The 16,299-nt window shown below is 44.3% G+C and overlaps 1 protein-coding gene across 2 annotated transcripts in view; it reads right to left on the bottom strand.

Annotated features, from left to right (window-relative positions):
- Window positions 1–793: 793 nt before the first annotated feature.
- Window positions 794–16,299, bottom strand: part of C1_2H1orf141 (chromosome 1_2 C1orf141 homolog) — a 165,587-nt gene continuing 150,081 nt past the window's right edge. For both annotated transcript variants that reach the window (XM_078673427.1, XM_078673428.1), the window contains one exon: window positions 794–2,609. In XM_078673427.1, the coding sequence (XP_078529553.1) occupies window positions 1,395–2,609 (1,215 nt within the window). In that variant the 3' untranslated portion in view covers window positions 794–1,394. The remainder of the gene's footprint in view (window positions 2,610–16,299) is intronic.

Genomic DNA, 16,299 nt, shown 5'->3' with positions numbered 1-16,299 from the left:
CCTTCTTCAGCCAGGATAGCTTGACTCCAGTGGCTAAGTGAGCACGGGACCCACGTCTGGGCATACCCTTCCCACATAGGGTGAACAGCAAAACACACAAGATGATGGACGGAATGTTGCACAATGGCAAAACATTCACCCCCAGTCACAGATCTGGGTTTAATCCATCGTTATTTTGCTCACCAAGCCACCCCAGTTAAGACATGGTCCATCAATTGGTGTTTGAGCATTGAACACATCCACAGTGGTGATAGCTGCAGCAAAGGTTTTACACAGTTTTATTAGCCGGTTTAGCGGAGGGAAAAATCGAGTCGGGTTCTCCCATACACCGAAAAACTGAGTGTTGAAATACCTAAGTTCTCAGAATAAAGCAAAGTCTAATTCCATGAAGTGATTCACCTCTGCCTGACTCCTAATTAGGGCAATGGTGTTTCTATATAAAAATGAATAAAGATAATTTTCAAGATAACCATTGCCTGTCCCGTTCAGGTCTGTGGTTCCAAATGTGAGAGGCTCATGAGCTTGGCAAGAAGGAGATCAGTACCCCTTCTTGCACTTTCGCCTTACGCCCAACGGTTAGTGCGCCCAGACCTAAATAAGGGACAAGATGGGCAAGTGTGCAAGAGATGCGCTGGAAATGCTGGCAAGGTGATGACTCTGTAGAATGGGCTAACCGGCCCTTTACCTCGGATGTGCCTTCCATCCCACATGGAATAGTTGAAGCTTGAAACTATTGACAACTGCTTCTCACCTGAAAAACCAAACTTCTTGGAATGAGCAATGAGATCAAATCTAAATAAGTAGAATATTTATTATGTAGACCGATTTTTACAAATCATAACACTACAACCCCTTCATACCATTTGTTCACAGTGTCAACTGTTTGGCACTTTGATATATCCTTTATAATATTTTACTAATTGTTTAGAAAAGTGCTGACACAGCCTCTTGGCAACTTCTAGGTGCTCTGCGAGGAAATGATTTGCGGCGGTGGACTGTGGACCAGTGGTGTTACAAGCAGAAGAAATGTAGAGTCTTTCCAGTATGCTTGCCCAGAGTGGAAGGTGACCAGGTCTTTCAGTGCTTCCTGAAAATGAGGTAAAGGGAGTGGGGTGCCTTTTGACAACAGGGATCTCCCGCCAAGGTACTTGTAACATGCAACATCAACAATGGATTGTGGGAGGCTCGCATTAGGCACTTGACTGGGTGGTATTGATCCATAGCATAGTGTTGATCCATAACATCAATGTAGTTGCTTGTTCCCAGATCACTGAAGTTGGCAGCTTCATAAACTGCTTTTTCTAGACCACAGTTACACCACGCTGTGAATTCTAAGTTGTTTACTGGGCACAACTTAGAATTTGGTCCACCTTATGACGACACCTTTTCTAATTTCACTTTGTTCTTGCTGTTTCAAACTCTTCAAATTCTTCGTTTTGTGCTGTTGGGATGTTTATGACTGGGAAAGCACTGCTGGGCCTTGGCGTGGATTCAGGAGCTAACAAGGGCATTTCTTCTTGTACTTGATCGACATGATGCTCTGGCACTTCGTCTGTGTCACTCTTGTGTGGCTCTGTCCCTGGGTCAGTGTCCAAGGGGCGGTCGCTTGATGATTTGTCAAAGCCACATATTTGTAAAGGGTCTAGCCATGCTTGTTCTTTTTCAACTTCTGTAACTTGTGCATTTCCCATCTGTGAGTTTCCTGTTATTTTCTCCACTGAGTTCATTTCTTCTGTATTGTCTGCACTGGGAGTCGATCCAAATGTCGTCTGCTGCTGGGTGTTGAGGCTTAAGGGCCCTGACGCGGCAGGAACCCCTTTCAGTTTAACATGGTCTAGACTGTGTTGAAAAGTTTTAGTTCTCTCTTTGAGATCTAACTGCGCATTTGCAAAGCTCACGCCATTATTACGAGGACATTCTTTTTTCGGGAAGAGATATGTGTCACTGCCAGGAGTTTTTATTTGTTTGGCTATAGAAATATAATTCCACTTAACCGCTTGGTCAGCATCAGAGATTTTGTGAAAATGTGAGGATGCGGTTGGCCTACCCGCAGGAAAATGGGGACTGGAATTCATAGGCGTCCTCATTCTACTCGACACAATGATAGGGCAGAGTTCAGCATCAGGATTTACTCCATTAATAACAGGACTGACACCAGAACACTCCTGCTTTGGCCTTAACATCCTGATGGCTTTTGATGAGACTTTATTGATAGGTAGGGCATTTTCAAAAGAAGTATCCGAACTCTTGGGTGCGGATTCACTGCTATCCTTTGTGACACGTATAACTTCACTTGTGCCGTCAGCTGCTAATATATGCACGTTGATTTTGAGTTTTGCTGACCAAAGTCTTCTCGTTTCTTTTTTTACGATTGCTGAGGCACATAATCGTTTCTGCTTATTGTCAATTAATCTGGTTGCATATTTGAGATTGCTTTGCACAACTGGACTTAACATTACATGAATTGCAGATTTTGCACTTTGATTTCTGAATTTTTCGCGAAAATTGCTTCTATCAACATTTGATATTGCCTCGGTGCTCAGGCTTTTATAAGTAACAAACCGATGGCCCTGGTTATTGTAAACAATGGGGCGTGTTTCACTGGGTTTCTGTGGAAAATAGAAAGAACAGAACATTCAATGTTTTATGATGATCAAGTGATATACTATACAAAACATATAATGAAGCTATGTTTCTACAAATACATGTGTTCTTTACATCTGTGCATGCACTGCTAAAATTAAAATCATGCACATTTCTAGTCTATAGACTATGCAAAAGAGTTTATTAAACACATTTTTCTACAACTGCTTTGAGATGAGGAAGGTACAGTAAAGGTCAGTTAAACTCAATGAATAAACAACAACAGATAGAAAGTTTCTTACTGGGAGCAAGATGGTGTCAGCGTAAGCCTGTGTACGTGGCCGCCGCCACGCCACGCTAGCTGCCGGAGCTGCAGGTGATCGGCTACCTGCCCTGTGAATCGGTGATGCTGGGATCCCAGGAGCATCGCGCACGCCGAGTGTCGAGACAGCGGAATCTACATCGGAGCGCGAACGGAGCCGTGTTCGGGACACTGGAAAGACGGAGAGAGATTTGCCTCGCGGTTCTGTTTGCCTTTCCCGCGGCTAATCTTAAAACATCCTCATTTCTCCGGATTGAAGTCTCTGTTTGTTCTTGCCGCAGAGCCCAGGCACGGACACCAGGTGAGCACTCAGTGAATCGGACGAGGAGGTACCGTCTGGTAATACAAGAAGTGCTTTTTTGGAGCCTTAACTGTCTAGCGTTGGTGTGGGCAGCTTACTTAACATTCTTTGAACCTTGGGTGCAGCAAAGCGCTTTTGAGAGACAAGGTTCAGGCGAAGGGATCAGAAGGAAAAAAATGAGCAATCGTGGCAAAAAGAGTTTAAAGGTAAAGACACCCACCAAAGGAAAGGATTCCTTGGCGGGGGATGATGCCGGCAAGATCAAGGACAGACAGGTCAGTGGGGCTACTGGGGTAAAAAAAAACACTGGTCAGACAGGGGCAGGGGCAGGGCTCTCCAGCAAAGACCTTAAAGACAATAAAGATAATAATGCTACTTTAGTACACCCTCCCCCAGCCAAAATATTTCTAGCTGCCAAGAATCAGGCTACCAATGCTAAAAACAAGAACTCGCAATGTCTTAATAGAGCTGAAGACTCTTTTCAACAGAACTGCGATAATGGCGATATCAATCGAGTACCCGCTGCTAGTTTGGAAGCCAGTAATGCCCCTTCTAGACCAGAAGCTACCCCCACTTTGACCTGCAATCTGGAACACCCAGCCGAACCTTCTCTACCATTGCTTACTTTAATCGAAGAACATGATTACACACTCGACCCCTCTATGCCCCCTAATCCTCTTTTTACCCCACTCCCTAACGAGGGTGAACAACTAGAACCTGATGAAGGGAACACTGGCAATACCTTATGTACTCACGTTGAGAACCCGAATACTAGGGATTATCCCACAAAGACGGAAGCTGCCATCTGAAATTTGGAAGTCCCTCCTGGCTCTACTGCCCCCTGGACTCCAGAAGTTGGTCAAGAGGCCTTTTACTCTGTATCAGACAGTACTCCAAGCTCATCAGGGGAAGAGGAGACTGAGGAAGATGAAGGCAATACTAACAGCACCAGTGAAGAGGAAAGTGAGGTCTCTCGTGATAACACTGGTACAGTTGTTCGCCCTAAAAAATCAAGAAATAAGACCAAACGGAGGAGCCAGCTTAAATGGGATTATTCGGACTTGCAGATGTCATACCATCTAGAAGAAGAGGAACCAACCATGTCACAGCCAATACCACAAGGACGCAGCCCAAGAAGGTTGCAAGCTAAAACTAGCGAGACATCGGAGCCCTCGCTTGCTGCCATTCTCACCTCGATCAAAGACTTTCAGGAGGAGGTGAAAGGTGAAAATAGGGCTGCAAAAAATGCAGCGAAAAAATTACAGGGTGATCTCAGACGACTGAACAAGACCTGTACAGACATCAGCGAGAGAGTGGGCATGGTCGAGGCCAGGACTGAACATTTGGAAACTGAAGCAGTGGCAACTAAACAGGCCACTGACTCTATTTCTGCTTGCCTCATGGATTTAATGGTGAAAATTGAAGAAAATGAGAACCGACAACGCCGGAAAAACTTGCGCTTGCTGGGGATTCCAGAAGGAAAGGAGGGGGGAGACCCTAGACAGTTCATTGTCAAACTTCTGCAAGACTCTTTTCCAGAAAAGACTGAATGGGATAGGGACCGCGAAGTACAGCAAGCTCACAGGTTTCCCTTTTTTTTTTTTTAAAACAATACAAAAATGGTAATTTGACTGAAGGTCAGCCCCGGGTCTTCCTTGTATACTTTGGCAATTTCCTTCTGAGACAACTGGTTTACGACAAGGCCCGCCCCAACTCAAAAAAAGGGGCTCATGGAATTACCTTTTTTTCCAAACCGGATTTCTGCCATCAGACTGTTGAGCGCAGATGGCATTTGCGGCAGCTGATCTCTCCCTTACAACAACTAGGTGCAGAGGTGTACCTCATGAATCCGGCTACGTTAAAGGTCATTTTACACGGCACCACCAAGGTCTTTACATCTGAGATTAAAGCCAAAGAGTACCTGGAAGAGATCAGACTGAAGAGGGGACACAGAGGAGCAAATTGAAAAAAAAATGATGTTACTTTCTATCTTACAGAGGGATGGGGGAAAAAAGAGAAAATTACTGAAAGATAATTGATTATTCTCTCTCTTGTCTTTCCCATTCATCCTCTAGTATTTCTTAGAACACGATATGGTTGGTGAGGGGAAAGTAGGGAAAAAGGAATGAAAGGAACTGGGAATGATTGTAATCTAGATAGTAGATCACCTGATTCTTATTTATTAAGCACACTTATTCTTCTTAGGCGCCGGGCGTGGTTGGCGGCCGTGGCTTATGACTGATCGCCATCATTCAGGCTTTGCCTGATTGCTCATACAAAGGGGGGGTGGGTGGGTGGAGGGGGGACTTTGGGGGGAAGGGTGGGAAAGGTGGGTAGGGTCACAAAAGACACATACAGGCACTAATCATACACATATACATCAAAACTTGTTGACTAGTTTTGTCTTCTTTCTTTTCATGGAATGTAGATGGGCACTGCTATACCCTTTAGATGGCTAGGATAGAACCATTACGAATCATCTCTGTTAATGTTTGTGGCGTCAAAGAGGCAAAAAGTGGCGATGGGTCTACGAACACTTAGGGGAAACATCATATGCCTACAGGAAACCCACGTAGAACAGTCAGAAACACATTTATTAAACACGTTAGGGTTTAAAGTAGCGGGTGCTACTACCCAAGGAGCTAAGACAAAGGGTGTAGGAATCCTAACTGATAGAAAATTTGCTATTAGCACTCCACGAACCAAATCAGACTCACTAGGAAGGTGGTTCATCACTCAGATTCAACTCCCTAATAACTTCTCTTTCACTCTCTGCTCACTATATGGTAGCAATGTTGATGACCCCGGGGTCATTAACCAAGTCTCTAGTGAATTAGTATACTGGCCCACCCCGATAGTTCTATGCGGAGACTTTAATATACATCTACCTAGCAACTGGGATGCCAATACATCCTGGAGATACAAAGGAAGGAAACCCCAAGTTTTTCAAGCTTTAACTAACCTCATTCAAACTCACGGTCTGATAGATGGCTTGGCGAGCAAAAATCCGTCACTCTCTGGGTACACTTATTATTCCGCCCCGCACCAAGTATTGGTTAGATTAGACTACATTTTTGTTTCTGCATCGTTGACCCCCAACACATTATAGACATTGCACCCCGTTTTATGTCCGACCATAATCCTATTATCCTAACCATAAGGGAGTTTGGGCAATCCAGAGAGGCTTCCAGATGGAGTTTTGAAAAAGCTTTACTATACGACCCTAGCTTTATAAATCATATGCAAGGATGGATTCAGGTGTTCTTGGAGATAAACATTGGCTCCGCTTCCCAAATGACAGTCTGGGATACCCTAAAGGCAGGGATCAGAGGCGAGACCCTTAGGTTCTCTGTACAAAAAAATAGAGCGGAAAAAACCCAGATCAAAGATCTCCAAGAAAAATTAAGAAAAACTGAAATAAAGCTAACCCAAACAATTCACGCAGGGCTAGATTGTCAGCCAATTCAACAAGAAGCAATTATGGCTAGGGCAGAAATAGGGGCGGTGTTTATGGGAAAAATCGCAGCTAAGTGGGCAGCAGCAAGGGAGAAGACGTTTGAGTGTAGTGACAGCATTGGACATCATTTAGCTGTCAGGACGAGACAACAAACTACCTCTAGTGAAATCCACAAAATCAGACTTGCTTCAGGAACAGAGGTTACGGATCCTAGCCGTATTCGGCATGAGTTTCAGGAGTTTTATGCTAGTCTATACAAGGAAGAAATCTGCTGCACGGTCGATGCTCTAGACAGAGAGATCTCTGAATATCTCAATGAGATAGAACTAAGCAAGTTGAGCCTAAGAGATAGCGAACTGTTAAATATTACTCCTACATGGGAAGAAATCCTGGATGCCCTCGATAGCCTCCCAAACGGGAAGGCTTCTGGCCCTGATGGCATCCCTGTTGAATTTTTAAAAAATCTTTGCTAGTCAAATCAAGGTCATATTTACAGAGGTAATCACATCCATCTTCAATGGCATCCCCCCTCCAGCTTCTTGGACCAGTGCTAGGATTTCTATCTTTCCAAAAAAGGATAAATCCCCACTAGAAATGAGTTTTTATAGACCAATAACTCTTATTAACTGCGATTCCAAAATATTCTCTAAGGTATTGCCCTCCAGAATTTCCCAAGTAGTGGAACCCCTTGTCTCAAAATGGCAACATGGTTTTATACCTAAGAAAGGGACTACCGAACATGTCAGGAGAGTTATTACTCTGTTCGATGCTGCCCAAGTAGCCGGACACCCGATGTCACTCATATTACTCGATGCCGAGAAGGCTTTTGACGGGGTCTCGTGGCGATTTCTTTGGAAAGCAATGGACAGTATGGGGTTCGGTGGTAGATTTACGCAGGCGACGCTGGCACTTTATCATAATCCAACTGCAAGTGTCACCATAAATGGACAACTGACGGAACCCTTTAAAATATCACGAGGCACCAGGCAGGGATGCCCCTGCTCTCCGTTACTGTTCGCCCTTTACCTAGATCCCCTTATCAAACAAATAGAGAAAAATCACAACATTTCTCCAGTAACACACTTTCAAAACAGCTGTAAAATCTTGGCTTACGCGGACGACCTTGCTATTACTATCCAGACCCTGTCAATTCCACACTGGCACTAGAGGATGAAGCCCACAAATTTGGGAGATTATCCGGATACGCACTAAATAAAAACAAAACACAAATACTAATAAATAGTAGAATCATCTGGGCTGACACCAGGGTTGTATCAGAGGCTAAATACTTGGGTGTGCTAGTTTCACCTAGACTGGAGGAAATAGTCGCAGTCAATTTGGCTCCCCTTGCTGTCCAGACGAAGAAAGCATTAAAACAAATCGACAACTTACATCTAACGTTGGTCGGTAGGTGCAATGTCATTAAAATGACTTATTTTCCCAAACTACTTTATTTTTTTCATTGCATTCCCCTAGAGTTTAGTAAAAAAGACCTACTTAAATTTCAACAAATTTTTACCCAATTTATTTGGGCATACGCTCAGCCCAGACGTGCATTAAAACATCTCACATTATTGAAAGATAGAGGGGGGTGGGCTTTTCCTAACATTACCCTACATTACTGGGCGGCAGTCCTGCAATATAGTTCAGTCCTGCTAAGAGATTCCACCAATGGAAATGAACCGTCTTTACCCTCACCCTTTCGGTCTCTGGTAGGGAAACAATATTGGGGCTGCCTACTTCGAGAAACAGCTTACGGATACTACAATCGCGTTAAATATAAGACGCTAATGAACTCATACAAAGTTTTTCGCCATGTCCGGAGAATTTTGGGACTTGGTAGATACAACTTTTACTCCCCTATACCTAATAACAACAACTTACCTGCTATATTTAGTTCTTCTTATTTATCTGAATGGCACAGAGCAGGGGTAACAAAACTAGGGGACATTATAACAACCAGGGGGATCGAATCCTTTTCAAATTTACAGACTAGATTTAAACTAAAAAGTCAAGAATTATTTAAATATACGGCTATTCACGACTACCTATCTAGAAAGGTGTGAGGAGCCAACGGATTTGCCGAGATTGAGCTTATGAACACCCTCCGGAATGTAACCTCCGCTCGTATTGGGACTATCTATCAAATAATAAATAAGGAAACCCCAGATGATTTAGAAACCCTTGCCTCCAAATGGCATATTAAACTTGATTCCCCCAAAAGTATATTCTATAATTCCCTTTGGCTATCACAACATATCTTAATATCTGCTAAACTTCAAGCACAACATTTTAAAACTTTATTCTTTTTGTATATGACACCTAGCAAAATCATTAAATGGGGATCTGGGAGAGGAACATTATGCCCACACTGCTCTGAGGTAGGGGCAGACTCTATACACATATTTGCAACATGTCCAACCTACTCAGAATACAGAATTTACTCTGCAAAATAACTAACCAATCAATACTCCTAAATCCGACGACCATTCTTTTAGGAACAGAATCTGACTCTTTAAGAGTAAAGGAGGAAGGGTTGATTTTTGTTGCAATGGCGGTGTGGAGGATATGTGTCTCTTCCGGCTGGCTGGATTTTGAGTCTCCCTCCTATGCACAATGGCTGGCAAGATTAGTTGCTACATATCATTTAGAAAAATCTATATACGCCAATAAAGGACGAAGGAAAAGGAGGATGGGGATTGAAATCTGGGGAGCTTTTTCTAAATGGATCGACCAACAAGGGCAAGGGGACCCAGGGACTTAACAGGGTCACTAGATACCTATAATATCTTCTTTGCCATATTCCTTTGTTAATATATTGCTTTCTAATTTTTGATCACTGTGTATGTCAATGTGTACCTGCATTATTGGTCTCTAAATCATATGAGAGATGGGAGGAGGGTGGGGGGGTCTTGAATTCTCTTTCTTTTGTAACTCTGTTTGAGACTCTGCTTTTTGAAAAATAAAAAAAAATAAAAAGATAGTTTCTTACTGATTTTGTTAGTGATGAATCTATTCAGAGATTAACCATCACAAACATATTAACACCTTGGCTGCTAGAGATATTTTCCTCCTGTGCTGCATTCCCTGATTTCCCCTTGTTCATGACAAGGTCAGCTCGTCATTAGCACAGCTCCAGTGTGCCTCATGACGAGCTGAGCTCATCATGAGCATGGAAGGGGTTAAAAAGGTGTTATTGCCAGAATATAGGGTTAAGGAAAAAACTACAGGCCAGCAGCTGCAGAGAATGAGAGGGAGGGGGTTCACCTGGAGGGGAGATGCTGGTTGAGTAGGTTGTGGGTGGCCAGATAGCTGTAAGGTCCCTCTTTGTGGAGAGCCTTAGCTCGACTGACAAGGTCATGCCGAGCAGGTCAGAATTACCAAGAGGAAAACAGCCCAGAGAAACACTGTTAAACAATGTATTATTTTTCCCCCAGGCACTTTTACCTCCAGATTTTGAGTTTTGCTGTTAGGATGTAGGGATAACACGAGGAATTGGTTCTACTGGTGACAAAAGCTGTCCCTAATTCTGTTTAGCACTTAGAAGCAAGATGACAATCGCTGCCTTCCAAAACACCAACATACACAAATAAATAACTAAATGAAAAATAAACAAACAAACAACTAAATAAATAAAAGATAAATATCGGGGCTTTTGATAACGAGGTTAGGGTATTTAACATTCAAAGCAGAGGAGCGGAGATAAGAGTTGAGGATCATTAAAAGTGTGACAACGAACTAAGACCTGCAGCTCTCAATCTAAGCTGGCTACCACCAGTCCAGACCTTGAAGGCCTCCGTGGACTTGTACAGGTCTCAGTGTTGAGCTGGTAGGCCAGCAAGCTGCTAAGTAAAAGGTATGTTGTGAGCATGCACTGATACCACAGTTTGAAGGATCTAGTGACGTTAAATAAGAGTAGAAATGCATGCAAACAATATTTGATACAATGGGAAATGATAGATCAGTGGCTGAGGCTACAGGTGTGACAAGAGACAGCAGCAGGGTAAACGAGTTTAAAATAAATATTGTGTGAACAAACTTCAAGAAGGAACGTAACCAATTTATATAGGAAGGAACACAAAGCCACCTGTTCACAGTGGGGGTAGAAATCACAGTAGCATTCGCTGGGCCAAGGGATTCCCCCTTCCTTGCAGGGCCACACAGGACAGCCCAGGTGCTCCTAAAGTTGAGAAGACTTTACAGTTCCCCCTACCCTCCTCTATTAAATGAGTAAATTAACTTCATGAGAACTCATGTTTTAGATCGATTGGGTGGCCGTAACTGCGCACGGGCTCCCTGAGGGTGACTTCAAAATCCTGTTTTTGATTTGCCTATGTCATGATAGCTCCAATTCTCAGGACCTCTACATCAGTCTTCCATCCAGGGCTGCACACAAGCAATTGTTGATTCTACTGTTACGTTCAGCCAATAGACCAACAAACACAAGGGTTTCTTTGTACGGTTCCCGGTGACACAATCCTAACATAAATGTTCTTGCGAGGCCTCAGGTCGAGGTTTTTGGTGCTGTTTCTTGTGCTTTTTAATCCTTGGCATTGCAGCTTCTATCTTATTAGGAGAAGCGGGCTGTAACAGCCTGGATCTGTCCTCCAGTCCAGTTCTTCCTAGTCTCTTGAGCTGGGGTCTTCTTGCAGTAGCATTCAAGGTTCTCATGGCTGACTATTCTCCCAACCAGCTCTCCCCAAGTACCTAAGTATTGCCTAATCCCTTCAGCCACGTATAGGGTACCTGTGTTTCCAGCAGGAGCTTGTGGTACCCACTCAAAACGCATCCACAACTAAGACAAGTCAATGTGTGTCCAGGAGACCCTCTTCCTTGAAACTCCCAGAGAAAGTCCATCCTGTGCTAGCCTGAGAGTGTGCCAAGAGGCTAGTGTCACTAGCTCTAGAGACAGAGTCCAAGGTTCAAAGTACTGAATTGGTCTCCCACACTCTTGACAGGTGTTCATAGGAAAGCTGATCTATCTACCTTCTTCTACAGCTTCTCTTCAGAGAATATTCTTCCCTGTGCAGGGGTTTAAAAATTGAGGAGGCAGCCTAAAATCTAATTTGCAGTTAGAGTATCCACCACAAAGAGTATTAGCGAAGGTAAGCAACTTGTATCTTCTGATGTATACTTCTAACCCCCACAGAATAGATACCAAAGCAGTACCTCCCAAGCGGAGTGTCTGTGGAGTGGACATAGCCTGAAAACTCTTACAAAACCAAATTGGCAATATGTTCTTCCCACTGGACCTGGCTGTCAAGGCTGTAGTGTTTTGTGAATGTATGCACTGACGCCCACCTCGCAGCCTGGTCAAGAGCAGGCCCTCTGCGTCCCCACAAAGTGGTAGCAACCCTAGTCCTAGTGGAATGAGCTCTCCCCTACCTTCCAATGGCTGCTTAATGCTGATAATTGTCCACCTTGACAGGGACCTCTTCTGCACAGTCTACCCTTTCTTTGCCTGTGTTAAACCTACCAAGAGCTGATCATCGACAAGGTGTTCTTTGGTACGATGAATATAAAGCTTGAAGCTCTTCAGGGGTCTAGATGATGAAGCCTCTCCTCCTCATTTGAGGGTTTGTAGGGCAAAGAACGCAGGCACGCTGATAGATTGCCCAACAAGAAAAGTAGTCACAAGATGCTTGCCAGAGTTTTCAAAATACATTTCTGGAGGTAGTATATGGCTGACAGTGGTGAGCCCACCTTCAGCAGCCGGTTGTTGAGGTAGGGAAAAATTGGTACCCCCAACCTCTGAAGGTGTGCTGTGATCACCATCAGCACTTTTGTGAACACCCAAGGGGTGTATATGAGACCAAAAGAGGTAATTGCAAACTGGAAATACTCCTGGCCAATCTTGAACTGTAGGTAATGTCTCTGGATCTGCAGGACAGATATATAAAAATATGCACCTTGAAAGTCCTAGGACACCATCTAGTCGCACTAGTCCAGAGCAGATAGAATATGGGCCAGCGTGAGCATTTTGAATTAGTCCTTCCTCAAGAAGTCATTCAGAGTTTAAAGGTCCTGTATAGACAGAGTCCTGTGCCATTTCTCGGCACAAGGAAATAGAGTAACAACTCTCTACTCTTTCTGAGTCTGCAACTCACTCAATAGCAGCTTTGGACAGCAATACTCGGGACTTCCGTAACAGAATGGAGAAATGCTTCTCAGTCAGCTGGATGTGGGGGGAAATTTGGCAGAGTTAAACGAACAGATAGGACATGGCCATCCTGAATGATTTGTATGACCCATCTGTTGGATGCGATGGATTGCCACCCTTGGAGGGAAAACTGACTCCTGCCCCATTGGGTTGGATGTGTGCCATTATAAGCAAACTAAAGGAGCTTAGTGCTTGTTGCCACAGGGGAAGGACAATGGGAGGAATGGTGTCCTTTTTGGCCTACTTGTTGCATGCCAGACCCATGATCCTAGCCTTCAAAGGACTGGTGTGACTGCTGCAACTTCTTGGGGTGACTGTTACTGTCTATACACCAGCCCCCTTGTGTAGCCCCAGAATTTTCTAAAAAGATTTGGGAAATGCTTGGCAGTGGTCAAGAGACCAATGGAGTGCATCACGGCTCTACTGTCCTTAAAATGCTCCAGGGCAAATTCAGCTTTTTCACCAAAAAGACAGGAGCCATCAAGGGGCCATGACGCATGAGAGACGCTTGTACATCTCCAGAAAATCCTGAGGAATGCATCCATTCCTCATTCCTTTGGCACTGTATGTGTATAATGCATTTTTATTATTTTAGTTGATTTGAGTTTTAATTGTAATGTATTGCACAGCTTTTGTGAACAACGGCCGGGCCTTTAAGGGCACTTATTCCTCACATGGAAATCTCATGCTGGCTTTCTGACTTACTTATAGGCTAAGTAATGGATCTGCCTTTCTCGTTCTAGTATTGACCTGATGATTAGCTCTGTTGCCCTTTTATTGAATATAGACTTCTTCCATGCGTTTGTCACCTCCTTGGATCTGGGAATCCTCGGCTCACTCACTTCCACTATTTATAGAAAGTGGCTTTGACTGTTCTAGGATGGACTGGTTCATACAACTGGAGAAATGTTCCCATCCAGCACAGCTCCTTGTCACTCATCAGCACTCATAAACCATTCACTTTGTTTCACTCCCACCTGCTGCATTTCTTTCTTAGGACTCCCTAGTGTGGGATGCATGGCCAGACGTTTTCTGTAGATCAGGACCATACCTTTAATTTGCCTGACTGCGCTGCTAGTAGAGTGTAGCTACACACTTGGCTACAGTGCTTTGGCCATGTGTGTAAAGCACAGCAGCCAGTACTGTATCCTCATTGCCCAGTATGTAATGCAACATACACTTGAGACTTTACTTTAGAGTCTATTAAGGACTATTTTCTTTCCATTTCCCTTTTTCCACCTTTCTTCCCTCTCATCTGCTCCTCTTTCCGCTTTCCCTCCCTACTGTTCATAATGTGCTATCCACCATTTTCCTTTATAGCCCATCTCTTCTCACCACTTATGCCCTTGTTTCAGTTTTATCAGGCACAGAGATTGGATGAATGAAGAAACAAGAAGGAGATACTTGCTTCCTGCCTCACCATCTCCACAGCTGTCTTCGTTATCAGAGTACCAAACTTCAGAGAGAGTAATGATACTGATTTATTAAAAACATGTGCATTGTGCTATAAACATTTTCAGTGTAATATAAAACAGTTTTTCTTTGTGCTTTACTGAAGTAGGCCCGAAATATGCCTAAATTCCATCTTGAATTCTAACACAGCCATGATGTGTGTTTTCATTTCTCTTTTCATCATCTATAACAAAATGTGCTCTATGAAGTGCTCTGCATAAACATGTTGTTCTCGAAGAACTCGGGAGGAAGCCTTTTGCTACCTGGACTGGGAACCACAACCGGCCCTGGCAAAGTGCTCGGCCGGCCCCCCCTCCCCACTCAGGGGGGTGGAGGTGCCGCCGAGCTCTTTGCCGGGGCCGGTTTTTGGCCGATTTTGGTACAGGGCCGATTTTGCAGCTATGCTGCAAAAACGGCCCTGTAACAAAAAACGGCCCCACCCATGCGGCGCACCGGGGGATTGCCCGGTGTCCGCTATGGACAGTCCGACCCTGATTCAAGGCACTTTCTGCCGGTGCTACTGTGGGCCTAATCATTATGTGAGGTTGTTATTGTCTTGGATGTAACTAAATTTGAATTACATACTGTTAAAATGAGGTTTCTGGTTGGCAGAGGTGTGCAAACTGACGTTTACCTGTGCTCACCCTCTGGTAGCTTGGCACAAAGCAGTCAGGCTAAATTAAAGAGGCAATGTGTAAATTTGTGTGCACACACACACACACACACACACACACACACACACAATAACACAGTAAAAACCCTACCAAAGTATTCCATACTAGTTTAGAAAAGCAGTGCATATATATGTGAGTAAAACAAGACCAAAACGAGAAAAATCCAATTTACACAAGTCAAGTTATGAATTTTGCAAGATTAAATGAAAATGCAGTGCTTAGAAATCAATAGCTCTAACTGGGGCTATCTGGTCGCGGTTGACCGGGGCAAAACCAAAAAGTTCAATCAAACCAAGATGGAACGCGGGCCAGATACAGGAGTCACGCAGACTCGCTGACAGTTCTGTGGATGCATCAAAGTTCGGGGATGGTGTGTGGAACAAAGGAAGGAATGTGTCGCTGTCGAGGGCGATTAGTTGTTTCCGAAGTTTGGCAATGTCGTTGTTATGCCAATGTAAGCAGCGCTGTGTGTCGGGTCGAGGCTATCGATGTCGAACCACTGGGCTGTAGGCTAAGCACAGCCAAGAATGCTTTCGAGTTGTGGATGGTGAGTTGCCGTCGTCGGCGATGTGGTGTCCAAGATTCACCCAGCAGCAGTGATTCGGAGGCGCTGCAGGATCAAAATCGGGCTGCATTGTAAGCCAAGGTTGTTGCGTCGCTCAGTCAGTGAGCGGTGTCTACACTCCGGTGCAGCAGCAGCGATGCGTCGATATCACAGAGAAATGTGCCCAGTATTGGATTTGGCACCACTTGGCCGAGCAGTACTCACAGCAGAAGAGACCAGGTGCTGGTAGCTTGATGTAGGTGAAGTCTTTGTTATCCCTGAGACTTCAGAAACAGGAGGCAATCCCAACAAGCCCTTGGAGAACATTTTGAGATGCAGGATGTAGATGGGAGTCCAGTCCGCTCAATCCCAGACAAGAAGCAGCAAGCCAACACAGCAAAACAAGCAACAAAGTGGTAGTCCCTTCTGGCAGGACAACAGCTCTTCTTCCTGGTAGAATGTCGTCAGTTCCAGAAGTGTTTTGAGTATATGGTGTCAGAGGTCCAGCATTTATACCAATTTATACCAATTTTAGCCTTTGAAGTAGGGAGACTTCATAGAAAGGTCTTTGTAGTACACAACATGTGCCCTGTCTTGCCAAGGCTCCAGACACACTATGGGGGGTATGCAACTCTTCATATGGGGACAGGCACAGGCCTACTCAGGTGCAACTGTCAGCTCCTCACTCTCACCCTAGCTCAGGAAGACCCATTAGCCTGGTGATGAGCCATCAGAATATGCAGGATACACTTCAGCTCCCTACGTGTGTGACTGTCTAGAGGGAATGCACAAAGTCCAGCTATCAC

This window comes from Lissotriton helveticus, chromosome 1_2 (assembly GCF_964261635.1).
Source record: "Lissotriton helveticus chromosome 1_2, aLisHel1.1, whole genome shotgun sequence".
Classification (NCBI taxonomy): Eukaryota; Metazoa; Chordata; class Amphibia; order Caudata; family Salamandridae; genus Lissotriton; species Lissotriton helveticus.
This window is presented reverse-complemented; position numbering and strand designations above follow the sequence as displayed.